Below are 15,497 nucleotides of genomic sequence, written 5' to 3'. Positions count from 1 at the left end.
AGGTTCTTAAGAAAATATTTGGAGCTAAGAGGAATGAGGTTACAGGAGAATGGAGAAAGTTACACAACACAGAACTGCACGCATTGTATTCTTCACCTGACATAATTAGGAACATTAAATCCAGACGTTTGAGATGGGCAGGGCATGTAGCACGTATGGGATAATCCAGAAATGCATATAGAGTGTTAGTTGGGAGGCCAGAGGGAATAAGACTTTTGGGGAGCTGAAACGTAAATGGGAGGATAATATTAAAATGGATTTGAGGGAGGAGGAATATGATGGTAGGAACTGGATTAATCTTGCTCAAGATAGGGACCAATGGCAGGCTTATGTGAAGAGGCAATGAACCTCCGGATTCCTTAAAAACCATAAGTAAGTATTAATTTTATGTGGGAATGGTTGTCTGAGTTCCAATAACACTATGATATTCATACAGCTCTATCTTCACAACTATTGAAAATTGGGCATTTGTTTATATGAACTTTTTACTCTGAATAGTCCGTACTATCATCTTCTAAAATATTCACTATTCTTCCTGAATCACCCTTATGTAACAGAATGAAAACCCTAAATATAAAGACATTATTCACAATCATACAGTAATTCCTCAACTACCACGTAAAGCAACTGCTAATTTTCGATTATTTATGGGTTTCAATAGTCTTCACAGTACTTGTTCGAGGTGATCATCAAATTATTTGTTATGTCCAGAGAAAAGGAACACTTCAGCACACACCAAATTGGCTTTCAGGCATCGTTATTAGATAATAAAAAAGTAGAGCAACAACTTCCATGTTAAACCTGATCGTACAGTGATCACAGCCATAGACAACTCTATGAGATTGAAGGGACCTGGTTTCCCAAATTTTCTGAGACAGAGGCCCTTCTCTCCTCCCATAGTTTCAGCAGCAGCAGCATTATAAAAACATATAAACAACACAATTCTTATCCTTCTTGCATGGTTACCATTGTTGCGGCAAGATACAATTACACAAACATACCTGCGTAATTTCTTGTTGGCAACAAACTGCTGATTCGATTAACCACATGACATGTGCACTGTGAATTGATCGGCAGCTTTTTCTTTACTTGGCACTAATTATTATACATAAATTGTTAAGTGCTTATTTAATCTAAGCTGTGAAGAAGCTTCAAAGAACTTAGATCTTACTTTTATAAAGAATGGTTTTCAAAACTGCACATAAGCTCTGGATAAATTTCGAATACGAAAGTCATTGTGAATTCTTTTAGAATCTCGACTAAATGCATGTTATCTGATGTTGTTTAGTCAACTGTCCGAAGACAGGTCTGAACCTCATAAGTGATACCAAAATGCCACTACTTATGAGGCAACTAGGCCAGGAGATAATGGAGTAAGGTAGCCAGTTCCCCCTCCATTGCATACATTACCGACTAGCTACATATTACACTAGTCAAACTTTCGATGCATACAAACAATTGTTCTTCCTCTGACACATATCGTCAAGTGAGATGTACTGCCTGATAATATACCCAGTCTTGCCATAAATACTGTTACAAACTAATTGAAAACTCGAAAATGGCTTGAAATATTTTAATGCTCTTTTAGTATTTTGTACTTACATGTTTTTGACGCACATAGCACTAATCAGTTTTCAAAATGACTATCTTTTGCACTCACATAGGCTCCAAGTCTTTCTGACCATTCATCTATTGCAGCACGCATAGTCTCCATTGTGAAATCCGCCACTGTTTCCAATAACGAACATTTCAAACTTTCAATGTGGGGTGTCTCTTCTTACAGGCGATGCCCTCAAGTACTGACCACAGTTTGTAGTCCAAGGGATTGAGGTCCGGGCTGCCAGACGGCCAGTCTGCAGTAGAAATGAAGTCAGGCACATGACGCTCAAGTCACCCTTGCATTGACCTCGCCTTTTGGGCTAGAGCAGAATCCTGTTGGAAACTCCAGTTTTGATTCCAGAACAATGTGTGGTTTAAGTCTTTTACAATAGGCTCCAATACCGTGTTTTCATACACTTTTGCGATGATTTTAACCCCCTTTTCACAAATATGCAACTGGGTGGCTCCAGAATAACTCACCCCCAACCAAACCATAACTGAGGAGGGAAGATGCCCCCTCTGAACTTTCGGAGTTTTTTCACGGGTTCCCCGAGAGCAAGATGCATATACCCTATCATTTTGGTGGTTGAAACTCTCTTGAAAATAAATTTTCTGTCGGTGAAGAGAATTCTTCGGTGTCCATTGTGGGCATAATGCTGCAGCAGGCATCTGCATTTCAGCACCCTCTGCTTCTTCAACCGTGCATCGAGGTAATGTTCGGTACTTCGGCGATAAGCTCTAAGTCCAAGGTCCTCACTAAGCAACCTGAACATTGATCTTTGCGATAAGTTGAGCTCCCGTGCCATGATTGACTGCTTCCGGACAGAATTTCGGCATATCCGAGCCACCATTGCCTTCTGTGCCGCTGTGGTCCATACAGTTCGAGGTCGACCCTCCCTTGGGCAATCCTTAACAGACCTGGTTTCAGTGAACCTCTGGATGGTCCGGTGAACAAACATTCGACTAATCTTTAGTCTTTTTAACGTCTGAAAAATTTCACTAGCAAACTTTCCAACCTTATGCAACGCTACAACAACGACACGATTTTCATAGTCTCCCCATTCCATGCTTAAAACCGCTGGTATGTGCTTCTTCTGTCACTGACGAACTTACAATGAACCAGGGTGGCAGTTAACGCAAGGGTGGTTTATTACTCCTAAAACTGGTTGTACAGTATGATTCAGAAGTTTGTAACAGTATTTATGGCAAGACTGGGTATATACATATCAGCCAGAACCTCAATCAGAGGATAATGATGAATTAATATTATCTTTCTTGTAGTTTTCAGTTCTTTATGGCCTTGCTATATGTAGCCACAATGATGACATCAATAATTTAATAAACCTATTAGTCTTCGAAGCAAGGATTGTCCGTAACTAATATCTAGATGCCCAGAGACTCATACAAGTGGTATTTCCATTAAGCAATGAAATGTTGGAAATTCTGTGCCATTTTGTATTGAAGGAAATCATCAATCACACAAACTGCTAAGTACTTCTCGATCTTCGTTGATGAAACGAATATGATTTCCTTTAAAAGAACAATTACCCATCGTCTTTTGCTTCTTCACCTTCATGTAACTTCAAATGATAAGTAATAGCTTTAAGATAAATAGTGGTATTACCTTCTTCCTTCTAGTGGTTGTAATTCTGAACAATTTGTTCGACTATATTAAATTTACCAGGTATGAGTGTTTAATTGGATGTCGTGAATTCCAGGCCACCTGGTTTTGTGGTCAGATGTACTAATTGTTACTCCACATGTGTAAACCTACTGTATTATCTCCTGGCTTAGTTGCTCCATGAGTGATGAGGTTTCAACCTGTTTTCGGACAGTTGACTAAACAAACAACATTATCATTATCTCCAGGGGGGAGGAGAGTCAATACTATCAGACTTTTAAAGATTATTTTTTTTGCACACAATATGTGATGTGTATACTGTTTTCGCTGTAAGAAAAATCCTAATGTAAACATAAGCACATTGCTGTCATACCCGTGATTGGCTCCCCGTCAAAACACTCACATGACACAGGAAAATATAGTTCGTATTTGGAAACCATAATCTTGTATTATTTGAAAATAAAAAATTGAATTCTAGTTGTTAAATACGATGAAACATATAACTTCACTTATATGTAAAAGAAAAGCCACTTTTATATTTCATGTACTATGAACGCGGATGAATACTAACAGTAACAGCGAGATAGTCTGTTCTTGTAACAAGCTGGCATCACTTGAGATCGTAGTTGTTCACGTAAGCACGTGGTACTGAAGTATGGCTTATGCATCCTCGGTGTGTGTTGTGTGTGATTATTAAACATAAGAGTGGAAACCCTTTCAAAAGCGGAGAAAAAGAAATAGTCCTTAATGTATATAATAAGTTAAAGTAAGTTTTAATTACAGTAATTACAAATTAAATGTTTCCCAAGCAAACAAATGCATAGTAGTGAGGTTAGGCCTACTTAACGAGTAACGGGAAATGTTTAACATAGAACAGAATGTACAACAGTAGGCGGGAACACATACTGAGAATCTATGGCGCCAAACAGCGGCCAATGAAGCCTCACTTCAGTCACGTGCTATTGTTTATATTAGGATTTTCTTACTGCGAAAAGATTATAGAGCTAGGATTTTGATAACCAATAAATTATCAAAAAATTACCTAAAACAATATATTTATGTCCTAAAAACTGTAAAAAAAAAAAAATCAAAACTGTAAAAAAAAAAAAACCTAAAACTGCAAAATTTGACCTAAACTTTACATGAAACTAAGTTTTAAATCAAATTTATTACAATAACGTCATAATAAAATAAACACATGTTAAGTTCTAACTCTGGCTTTCATTAACTGGCTGTTGAATTTAACTCTCTTTGTTACATTTTCTATTTGTTTTTTTTTTTTTTTTTGTGGTGAGTTGCAATACATAATAATTAGCATGTGTAAGTTACTGAAATAAATGACTGGCGATTATCTGTCAGTACAATTTCGTACACTGAAAAGTTTCTTTCTCCATCTATAGAACCTACAGGAGCAAATTATATGAAATGAACAGTGTTCTTTCATTTTAAATCTATCTCCAATTCCTCAAGGGTAAATTTCTTTCCTAATGAAGTATCTACTACTAAACACAATCTTTTAAATCCTACATTATTTTAGTATTTGTTTCATTTTTTGTTTTAAAATTTCAATACTGTCAACTATAATTAACCTTTGATTTTTCAAACAAAGTGATTGTGGTTGGAAGAAAACCAAAATTTGTCCTAATGTAACATAGTCTGCCTCATATTTCAATAATAGATGCTGCTTCACTGTCATTGAAAACATCAGTAACAGTTTTCATTGTTTCGAAATGACTCTGTCCAGGTTCCCCATCTTGTCAGGAGTGGAGTAGGTATCAAGGACATTTCAGGGGGCACAGATTTAAATGACATGAGTAGAATCTGGAAATACCTACGAAGAAAACAAAACTGCAAAAAGAAAAAAAAAAAAAAAAAATAATAATAATAATAATAATAAAATAATAAAAAACTAAAGAACACTTACTGTTTTCTTTGCTCTGAATTATTTATTTCTGATTACATGGGAGGCATAAAAGTTACTCACATCCCATATGCTGTGCCCAGCTGGTATTCTGGTATTACAAGGGCAACCATTGGCCACAGAGCACTGGCGAGCATTGAGTAGGCTACTCCAAGGATGCACTGCACATATCAATACATGCTCATTATTAACTCTAAACAATGTCTTTCTGAAACATACACTGAAGTACATAGGATGAGATTCAAATTTTAAATATAAAAACATTGCGGTAACAACATTGAAAAAAAAGTTTTAACAATAAACAAATAAATAAATAAAAATGTATGCGATAGATAGTGAAGAGCCAAATAAAAAAACCTCCCAAGGTATTCAGTGTGCTTGTACGCTTACACCACGTTCAGGACTACTATACCCATAGGAAACACTTGCACAGTTTCCAAATGCTTAAGTACGGATTTTGTGGAGTAGAAGAAAAGATCATACAACATCTAATCTATGAATTTAGTTTCAGAAGGTAACTGTTTCAGGCAGAGAACAAACATTACGAGGTTCTGAAAGTCATTAAGATTTCAAGGATATTTCATCAACTTAATCATCATGACGATAAAAAAATAGGAACAATGGGCTTACTGGAGCCTTACTTCTAATAAAAGTTACAAATTACGTATGATTTATTTATCAATGGCACTGCTACAATCTGTAGACAGGGGCTACAAAAGTACGAAAATGGTACTGAAGTAAGAAAGGGTGCACTGCCTGTTGTGCTAACATTTCTTCTTCTCTATAACTTTCGAATTTCTACCATTACTTCTTACACATGCAGTGTAATTGAAACAGGTATGGAAATAATTTGCTATTAGTTAATTATTTTGCCTTACTTGATTTGCTTCGATGTGAAAAATGTTGGAGATGCAGATATTTTCTTAGGGGATGAGTAAGCAACCATCACTCTGTCTTAATGATGCTAATTATTCTTTGTATAATTTCTCTTACCTCTGAATTGTGTAACATATATGTGCACAAAAATCGATAAAAACATTTAATATCGTTTGTTATGGAAGGAAATTACACCCAGATACCTCATGTTACGTGTCTATGGTACACAAAAATAAATCTGTCCTTGACTGAGAGGGTGGTAGATACGATTTTTTGGCCATTTCGCGCTCCCTTTTGAAAACTTATCTTTCTTCTATCAATTCTTATTATAAAAAGCTAATAACATATCTCCATATTAGAAACTTTGTTGACAGAAATAACTCAAGAGTTATTATGCAGCTACACACACAGTTCTTGTTTTATGCCTTCATAGTGAGGAAAGGGAAATAAAAAGCAGGAGAAGAGACAGAACTAGAAAATTAGAATATAAAAGCATATTGTGGAGCTCCTGTTGCTTGAGCTTGATATGAACTCAGGTGTCTACCTATCACAACAAAGAACATTGATAAGCAGGTATGGTCTGAACAAAATTCGAACCCACGACCCTGAGTTCATACTTAAATCTTATGAACAATGATTTCTGCTGAATAAAAATATTTAAATTTGTCTACTTTGATTCAGAAAATATAATTCTCTTATATGCCTTCAAGAAATTGCAAACACCTCCAGATATGGTACTGGTAATCTAGATCAGTGGTATTTAATCATTTTTGCTAGCATACCCCCAATATACATTTTTTTTATCTGCGCACTCCAAAACTGCATTGTAATTAGCCTATATGAGAAGTAACAAAAATAAAAAAAATGAAAATATGTAAACTGCGATAATTATCAACACATAATAAAATGTCAGCATTTTTACATACGTAATCAGTGGGATGCATACCTCTTCAGATTGAATACCACTGATCTAGATCATTCTGAACACTGTTAGTCTGGCGGTGAGAAGAATTCTATTTCTAAAGTGGAGGCATCTTTAATGTGGACTAAATTACCCACGAAGATGATGATGACAAGCAAAGCCTTACAGCTTTATTATTATTTTTTTTGTGAATGAAGCCAAGCTTGAATTCTTGAATCATAAGTTACCACCTTTAACTTGTGCAGTTAAAAGAAACGATAATCAACTCATCAAAGTAAATTCTCATGTATAAATTACTAATTCACAGACTTCGGTTATAATATGCGCGATAGTTGAAAGTACAGTCGACTCTCGATAATTCGCATGCAGTCAATTCACTTTACGGGCAACTTGCGATCTTTCTTTTGGGAGGGGGGGGAGGAATATGGGGGGGACGAAGTAATGTCATTTCCGTTTTTACTTGATGTATGCTCTCTTCCTCCCTCTCAAGAAATTTGTGAACTAAAATCAAGAGGGGGGGGAGGGGATAAAAATGCTCTTAAAATAAAAAAGGACAAATTATTTTTGTTAAACTAACGTGTCTTAACGATATTTTATAAAACTTGTGTTTCTTGTTTTAAGATTCTTACATCTATTCCACTGCGGTACTGTATAATATTATGTTTCAAAATGTTTTGCACTGTTTCACATTTTGCACTTGATTTTGTGGTTAATTCGAGATTTTCGATATTTCACGAAGTTCGCGCATTAATTACAGCAAATTATCGGGAGTCAACTGTATAATGCTTGGAACTGCACGGAATTATAGTTTTTGTCGCATAATAATCTTTTTAATTATACTACTTCGTATGCAAGTATGCTGAGTTGTACTCATATCAATGTTGAATGAGGTGAGAAAACACGCCCTTCCAAGGATGCCTGCAGGGGGTAGCCAGAGATTTATTACTTTTTATGCGTTTTATTTATTTATTTTTTCCATCCACTGAGCAAGTTTTGACATTATCCATCACTTTATCCTGCACTACAAGTCCAATGGAATGGTCATTCAGTAAGTTATGTGTAATCATTATTATTATGCGAGTTTGTTATGGTTACAGCATTTATCAAAAGCTACTTTATGCGTTCCTTGTATTTATATGTTTCAGCACCCTTTGGAGGGTGAAAACATGGCTAAGGAACACCATGTGAAATGACCATCTTTTCTCTCTATGCATGCTGTCCACACATTGGAAACGCATATAAGAAAACAGAGAATCATTTTTGCATAAAGTGATTGATATCTATGGACGAAAACCTATGTGACTGCAATTTTTGTTTCAAGCTAAAGAGTCAGAATAGTGAAATACTACTAGCTGGAATATTGTATATAGATACATCAGAACATTCAATTTTAAATTATTATATTATATAATTTTGAATTACATTTTAAATTTAAGGTAATTTAGATTTCAGAACTGTCTATTTTTCATGTTCAATTTTCTCTTTCCTCATCCATCCATTCCATCTAATTTTCGCGGGTGCCCTTGCGCCCAAAACAAGCCCTTCTATTCCTAAACATTAACTTGAAACACATCCTTCTATTCCTATACATTAACCCAAAACACGCTGTATAGCGACATTATGAAAAACATTAAATGCAGTATGGCTGGAAATCTGTAAGGATGTCATCGGATATTAATAGTAGCCATTTTTTGCGCAAAAATAAAGGCAATGGTGACTCATTATTACAAACAAGTAGCTTTTGTTACAAAGACATTTTTTTTTAGTTGGTTATTTAACGACACTGTATCAACTACGAGGTTATTTTGCATCGATGCGATTGGTGATAGCGAGATGAGGCCGAGGATTCGCCATAGATTACCTGACATTCACCTTACGGTTGGGGAAAACCTCGGAAAAAAAAAACCAACCAGGTAATCAGCCCAAGCGGAGATCGTACTCGCGCCCGAGCGCAACTTCAGATTGGCAGGCAAGTGCCTTAACCGAATGAGCCACGCTGCCACTGGTGGCGACACTCTATTTGCTGAGTAACAGAAAGCCTTACGACTTCTCAACTGCTCCAGACGAGATTAACCCATAACTGACGTGCATAGTACATAATACGAAATAATGACTTTAACTGATGTACATTGTACGTCCTTATTCCAGAAGTATCATAATCTACTGTGTTGTTTTTTAAGAGTCTGCAGGAAACAGTGCTTTATGAAACATACTTTTTTTATTAGTGTGTGTACTAAAACTTAAAATTTAAATGTAGTTAGCTATGTATCACAGAGGCTTTTAAATTAAGCTGTTTCAGGAATCAAATATACTCGTACAGAAACATGCTGTATGGCAGATGGCATTGGAGTTAATGACATTACACTAAAAGTATAGCGACATAATTTAATTGAAACGATTGAAAACTTAACATTCTAAAGGTGCTAAGTGGTATGTCAATTTTTCAAATTTTATTTTATTCAATGTAAGGGAGGAACATCCATATGAGAATATCATACTAAATTGTCTTTGTCGTAGCTCAACTGTGACTCATTTGTGCGCCAAAAGACAGTGTTGTAGGTATCTCAACATGCATTGCGCAGTGTGTTTTTCATCAATATCTCAGAAAATTGTTTTTGGCACTTAGGACATTTAGAATGTTAGGTCCTCAATTAGAAATATGGAATACAAGTGGGAAGTGTTTGCATACTGAATATTTTTTCACCATGGTAATATGTGGGTTGATATGGTGTGAAGATGAATATCATACTGACTGATGTGTTGCATAAACTGAATATCATTCTTATAATGGTAACAAGTAGGTTGACATTCTGTGTAAACTAAACACAATTCTTACCATTGCAACATATGGGTTGATGAAGGTGAAGGCAAGCAGTGCATGGCAACCGATGGACACAAGTACTGATAAGCACACCCAGAACACATTCTTGCCAACTTTATCCACCAGGAGACCCAAAAGAGGTGATGCTACAGCAGATATAATGTAAACGATACTGTTTACAGTGTTTGCATTATCGGGTGAAAACTCGAACTTCCTCTCGAAGAACACTCTGTAACAGACGGTTTCAAATAGGCCCTACAGCCAATCACAAGATCGAGAAAACTACACAATCTATTTATGACAGTGCAGACAAATGTCATCAAAAAAAAATTTCATGAGAAACGTTGTTATGTAGTATAAATGTAAAACACTATCAGGAGAGGAGCTAAGGCTAGATCTGCGGCATGGCGTTTTTGGTATTGGTATGCATGCAGTGGCGGCTCTTACGATTTTTGTTTTACACGTGAGCCTGACTACAGTTTTGAGCTTATAAAATTATCAAATATCACAATGAAATTTTTAAACTGAATCTCAGTCCACTGAGTAAGCTCTCTGGTAACGTGTCTGCCCGGGTTCGATTCCCGGTGAGGTCAGAAATTTTCATTTTCGGATTCTTCCGTCAGATAGGGACATTAAGCCTGGCGGCTTCCTTGGTGCCATTCGACAGGAGTAGGCTACATGCCAACACCGAGTTTCCCTTACTCCCTTCCTCATCTTCATCATCATCATCTACACCCATTCCCTACACTTCCACGAACACTTACATATACTGTATATTCACCCTCGTACAAGACATAACTCTCCACAGATACACATCATGCACAGTGTGGCCCGCACAAGTGGTAACTTGAAAATGGGTCACAGTCCTGTCATCTGTCTGCAATATGCAGAACTCGAATGACGCAAGTGAAGTGGGTAGGCATTAGATATATACATTTTTAAACTGTATTCAAGCTGAAACTGTAACGAATCGTTTGGTCCAGTTCTTGTTGCTGTTGAAGATTGAATTTATTTTTAAATTGTGATTAAAGTTACGAAATGCTATAAATGTTAAGAGTTCAAACAGAAAACATTAATTTAAGTATGCAATGGTTGGACGTGTTCTTAATAAGTTTCAGGAATGTCATTACTTAACTGTCAACATATCTTCTTTGAGATTAGACAATTTATGGAGCATTTTATCATTCAAATTAAAGATTTTTCCCACCATGACTTATTATGCTTAACACTGTCAAGGCAGTAAGAGACGGTTTCTTAGAACATTCTTCACTATGTTTAATATAGAGAATAGAGAAATATCTCTCAGACTTAGCAGTAGTCATGGGAATAGTACCTGTAAGTATTGTTTTAAGGACAGTGAAAACTTCTGCACAGGTGTCACCTATTCCTGTATTCAACATAATTTCATATCTTTTCATATTTCCTAAGATTTTGCAGAATTCCTGTCTCCCGTACAAATCATGCAGTTCAGTTTTCAGGCACTCTTCACACAAGAAAGTGTACACTTAAACAGTTTCATGAAATTTGGACGAAGAAAATTTTTTGTAATTTAAATTATCTTTGAAAAAGAGACAAATAATTTTGCTGCTCACCAGATGTGTATTAAAAGCAAATCTCTCTTTTTGCCTGATAAATGGCATCACACATCTATTTTGAAGAGAAAGAATATTGCAAGTTTCCTTTCATTATTTTCAAGGAAGGAGTTTCTTCATATTGATGGATAATTTTTTTTACTTAGTTTCTTAACGATGCTGTATCAACTACTCGGTTATTTTGCGTCGATGGGATTGGTGATAGCTAGATGGTATTTGGCGAGATGAGGCCGAGGATTCACCATAGATTACCTGACATTCGCCTTATGGTTGGGGAAAATCTCAGAATAAAACCAACCACGTAATCAGTCCAAGCAGGGATCGAACCTGTGCTCAGATCAGCAGGCAAGCAACTTAGTCAACTGAGCAACGAATGGTTTGATGGGTAACAGAAGAAAGTTTGTTTCATTCTTTTACGATTTCCTCAAGAAATGCATTTACTACATTGTAGATACTAGCAGAATTGGCATTGCAATGCTGCAGATGGTTGACTGAAATAGTTGTGCTTACAGAGGGTAACCTGCACTCAGTGCATATACAGTATGTGGAGCTAGGGCATGGGGAGGTGACTTTCGCTGTGATGACATAACAGCATGCTAGCTCAAGTTGCAGTAAGTGGTGGGTCCAGGTTTAGTACCATACAACACATAGCACAACACTGCCGAAAGGCTTCAGAGAAGTGATACAGGATGCCTAATCTCGGAGACAGAATTGGAAGCGAGATACTGTACTTCTTTCAGCAAACGGGTGAATGATCGAGATGCTTGATATGTGGTGTTATTATTGTTAAAATAAATATAATATGGAGCATCACTATAGAAATAAACATTCTCATAATCATGATTTGATTGCAAGAGTTGATTGTGCACAAATGGTTGCGGATCTGAAAAACATCTTGTTAATAGAGGTATGTTCTATTATTAAACAGAAATAGTTTCTTTTTATTTTGTAAATGTCGTAGTTCGTATATCTTCTGTATGCAGAATTAATTGGTAGCACAGTAACTTGGTATCTATTTATGTTTTCTCAATTTTAAGCAGCTCCCAAATAATGGTACTTTATCCTTACATATTCGAATTTGAACATTTCAGTTAACTATAATGATGAAATCAAGTCTTTCAATCCAAAACCCTCAAAAGTCCTTACGAAAAGTTAATTAGGTTCAAATGATTCAATCAAGTTCTGAATATTGATTTAGAAGAATTATGGTCAATTAATGATTGTTTGTATGCATCTTAAGTCTGACTAGTGTGATATGTAGCTAGTTGGCGAAGTATGCAATGGAGGAGGAAAGGAATTGGCCACCCTACCCCATTATCTCCTTGCCTAGTTGCCTCATAAGTGGTGACTTTTTGGTATCACTTGTGAGGTTCAGACCTGTCTTTGGACAGCTGACTAAACAACAATGTAATTATGACCACAAGATTCCATCACTTTTCCTTCCACTGTATTCGGTAGGCTAATGCAGGGATGGAATACTGTTCCAGAATAAAATATTAAGTGACTTCATTTCCACTCACTTTCCAAGTGCGATGAAGGGGAACACAGCCACGTAGTATGCCACACAAACGACCGAGATGAGCCAGAAGATGGGTGGAAAGTCCTTGACGTCTGACAGACGCACGACCTCGCCATCCTGCGCAACTTTCCTTTTAAGGATGCGTTCTGCACGCTTGTCCATGTATGCAAGAAGAAGTGCGCAGATCAGTGACATGAAGCAGGTAGCCGATGCTGTGAACAGAGTACGTATGAGACTATAGATTTTTTTGTAGGTTATTTTACGATGCTGTATCAACATCTTCCATTATTTAGTGTCTGAATGGGATGAAGGTGATAATGCCGGTGAAATGAGTCCAGGGTCCAGCACCAATAGTTACCCAGCATTTGTTCATCTTGGGTTGAGGGAAAACCCCGGAAAAAACCTCAACCAAGTAACTTGCCCCAACCAGGATTCGAACCCGGGCTACCTGGTTTTGCGGCCAGACACACTAACCATTACTCCACAGGTATGATATACTATAGATAAGATGGGTTCAGAGTATACAAGACATTATATAAAGAGTGGGTTCAGAGCACTTACCATGTTATAAAGAGTGGGTTCAAAGTATATACAACATAAAAAAGGAGAGAAAAGAGTGGGTTCAAAGTATGTACACTAGATCAAAATGAAACTGACCGACATCTGAGAGACCAAGTTCGAATCGGGTATTTCTGTGAGTGCTCAGAACAGCCAGACTTTGTTCTGTATGTATATTCTTGTAGTAAGGTTATAATGGGGAACACAACTATTAATCACTAAAATCTTCCGAGAAAATAATTCATATACGAGATTTAAAACAGACAGATCTTCAGAGTGTTTAAACAGTGAATATGTAACACAAACACTATATATGATAGGTTCTCAAGTAGAGTATGACTATTGCTCGTTATAATGCCATTCTTACTGCAGTAGTACTCTTAGAGTAGTGGTAGAGCATTAACTAAGTGTTCGTGAGGTTGCAAGTTCAGATCTTGGTGGAGCTACTAAACTTTTTTTTTTGCCTTTTAAATGCATGAGTGAAAATATAACAGGTTTTCGTCATTTTTATATCCTTATAATACTTTTTGCTTTATTATTTTGGCTTCCATCTTTGGCCAACACGAAACTTAAAAGGAAATGGGCACATAATTTGTTACAAATAAATAGGATATCTGTGGCATATAATAAAAAATTGAACTTCTTAAATAGAAAATGAAATCGTTAACTGTAATATATAACAATAGAGGAAATACAGAATAAAAGGAAATAAAAATGCCACATTCTCAATATCCACTCCATTTATAACCTTCCTGTGTCTGTTTCCTATAGAGTTCACTATTCGTGGAAAATAGTTTCTTTTTCTGGCTACTGCCTCCCACGAAGTCTGGACAAGGTCCCACAAATTATCTTCATTCTTCGGAGGTGGGTTGGTAAAGTTCTTTCATAAAAGCGTTTTTACTCTAGACCAGAAGTTTTCTATGGGATTCAGGTCTGGCGATTTTGGAGGCCAACATATCACATCGATATCTTGTCTCTCTGAAAACCACCTCTGAATCACCTTAGACATATGGGCTAGGTGGTTGTCCTGCTGGAATTCAAGAATTTCATCAGGAAAACATTCCCCGGAGCAAAAAAGCATTTCACGTTCTAATAATCATTTGTATTTAGACCCGTTTAATTTTCCTTCGATATGGTGAATCGTTCCAGCTCCCTCTTGAGAAATCCATCTCCAACACGAGACACCTACCCCGCCACTTCTGGCATTGGCAGCAGTGTATTTTTCCTCGTGTCGGGTACCAGATGGACAATAAACAAGAACAGGGCCATCATTAACAGTGGAAAATCGTCTGAAAAGATAACTCTACTCCAGTTGTGGGCAAGATTTTCCTCTGCACATGCCAGTCGATCTATCTTATGTCCATCTGTAAGGATATCTTTACGAGCAGCCCTTCATGAACTTATTCCAGCACTCTTTAAATAGTTTCTAACATTCTGGATGTGGCCAGGAAAATTAACAGCAGCTCTCAAGTTTGTGGCAGTATGAAAGGTGTTCCTTTCAACCTCCTCGACCAACCTAGCATCTTGCTGTGGCATGGAAATATGCCTTTTACCACTACCAGGTTTGCGCTGGAAAGTATTGGATGCCAAATAATTTGTAACTCACATCCAAGCAATCTGATCTGGGACATTAAGCTGTTGTCCAGCTTGAGCAGCTGAAAATCCACACTCAGTAACTTGGTGGACTAATTCTTCCCTCGTTCCTTTGTTTCTGTGTGCCATGTTGGTTCCTAGTCAAATGAACTTGCATATAGCCCCTGATCGATCAAAGTGTAAGTAGTGAGAATTTTGCTCGCCAGGTGGCAGCAGTGTTACAGTTTTTCGTGTTAATAGAAACTTTTGATGTTAGATGAAAGTAATACTAAAGATGACAAGGGGCTTTCATATTAAAATGCTGCGTTAATTATTTTATTAATCCCTGCTGCTTTACACTCTATTGTCTAAGGAACATTCAGTAAATATGTTGATTGTTAAAAACTATTGGCAATAATTAATTTGCAAGTTGTGCTATAGGGAATATGATTATTATACTAACCTAAATCCGTGATCATCAGGGCCTAAATGTAGT

At 36.7% G+C, this 15,497-nt stretch overlaps 1 protein-coding gene across 3 annotated transcripts in view; it reads right to left on the bottom strand.

Moving 5' to 3' along the window:
* LOC138696290 (lysosomal dipeptide transporter MFSD1-like) overlaps positions 1-15,497 on the bottom strand; it is a 46,978-nt gene that overhangs the window by 4,029 nt on the left and 27,452 nt on the right. For all 3 annotated transcript variants that reach the window (XM_069821035.1, XM_069821036.1, XM_069821037.1), the window contains 3 exons: positions 12,873-13,083; positions 9,776-9,989; positions 5,205-5,302 (listed from right to left, as the gene is read on the bottom strand). In XM_069821035.1, the coding sequence (XP_069677136.1) occupies positions 5,205-5,302; positions 9,776-9,989; positions 12,873-13,083 (523 nt within the window). The remainder of the gene's footprint in view (positions 1-5,204; positions 5,303-9,775; positions 9,990-12,872; positions 13,084-15,497) is intronic.

The sequence above is a fragment of the Periplaneta americana genome, chromosome 3 (assembly GCF_040183065.1).
Source record: "Periplaneta americana isolate PAMFEO1 chromosome 3, P.americana_PAMFEO1_priV1, whole genome shotgun sequence".
In the NCBI taxonomy this organism is placed as follows: domain Eukaryota; kingdom Metazoa; phylum Arthropoda; class Insecta; order Blattodea; family Blattidae; genus Periplaneta; species Periplaneta americana.
Note: the sequence above shows the minus strand (reverse complement) of the source record. Positions and strands in the feature narration are given on the sequence as shown.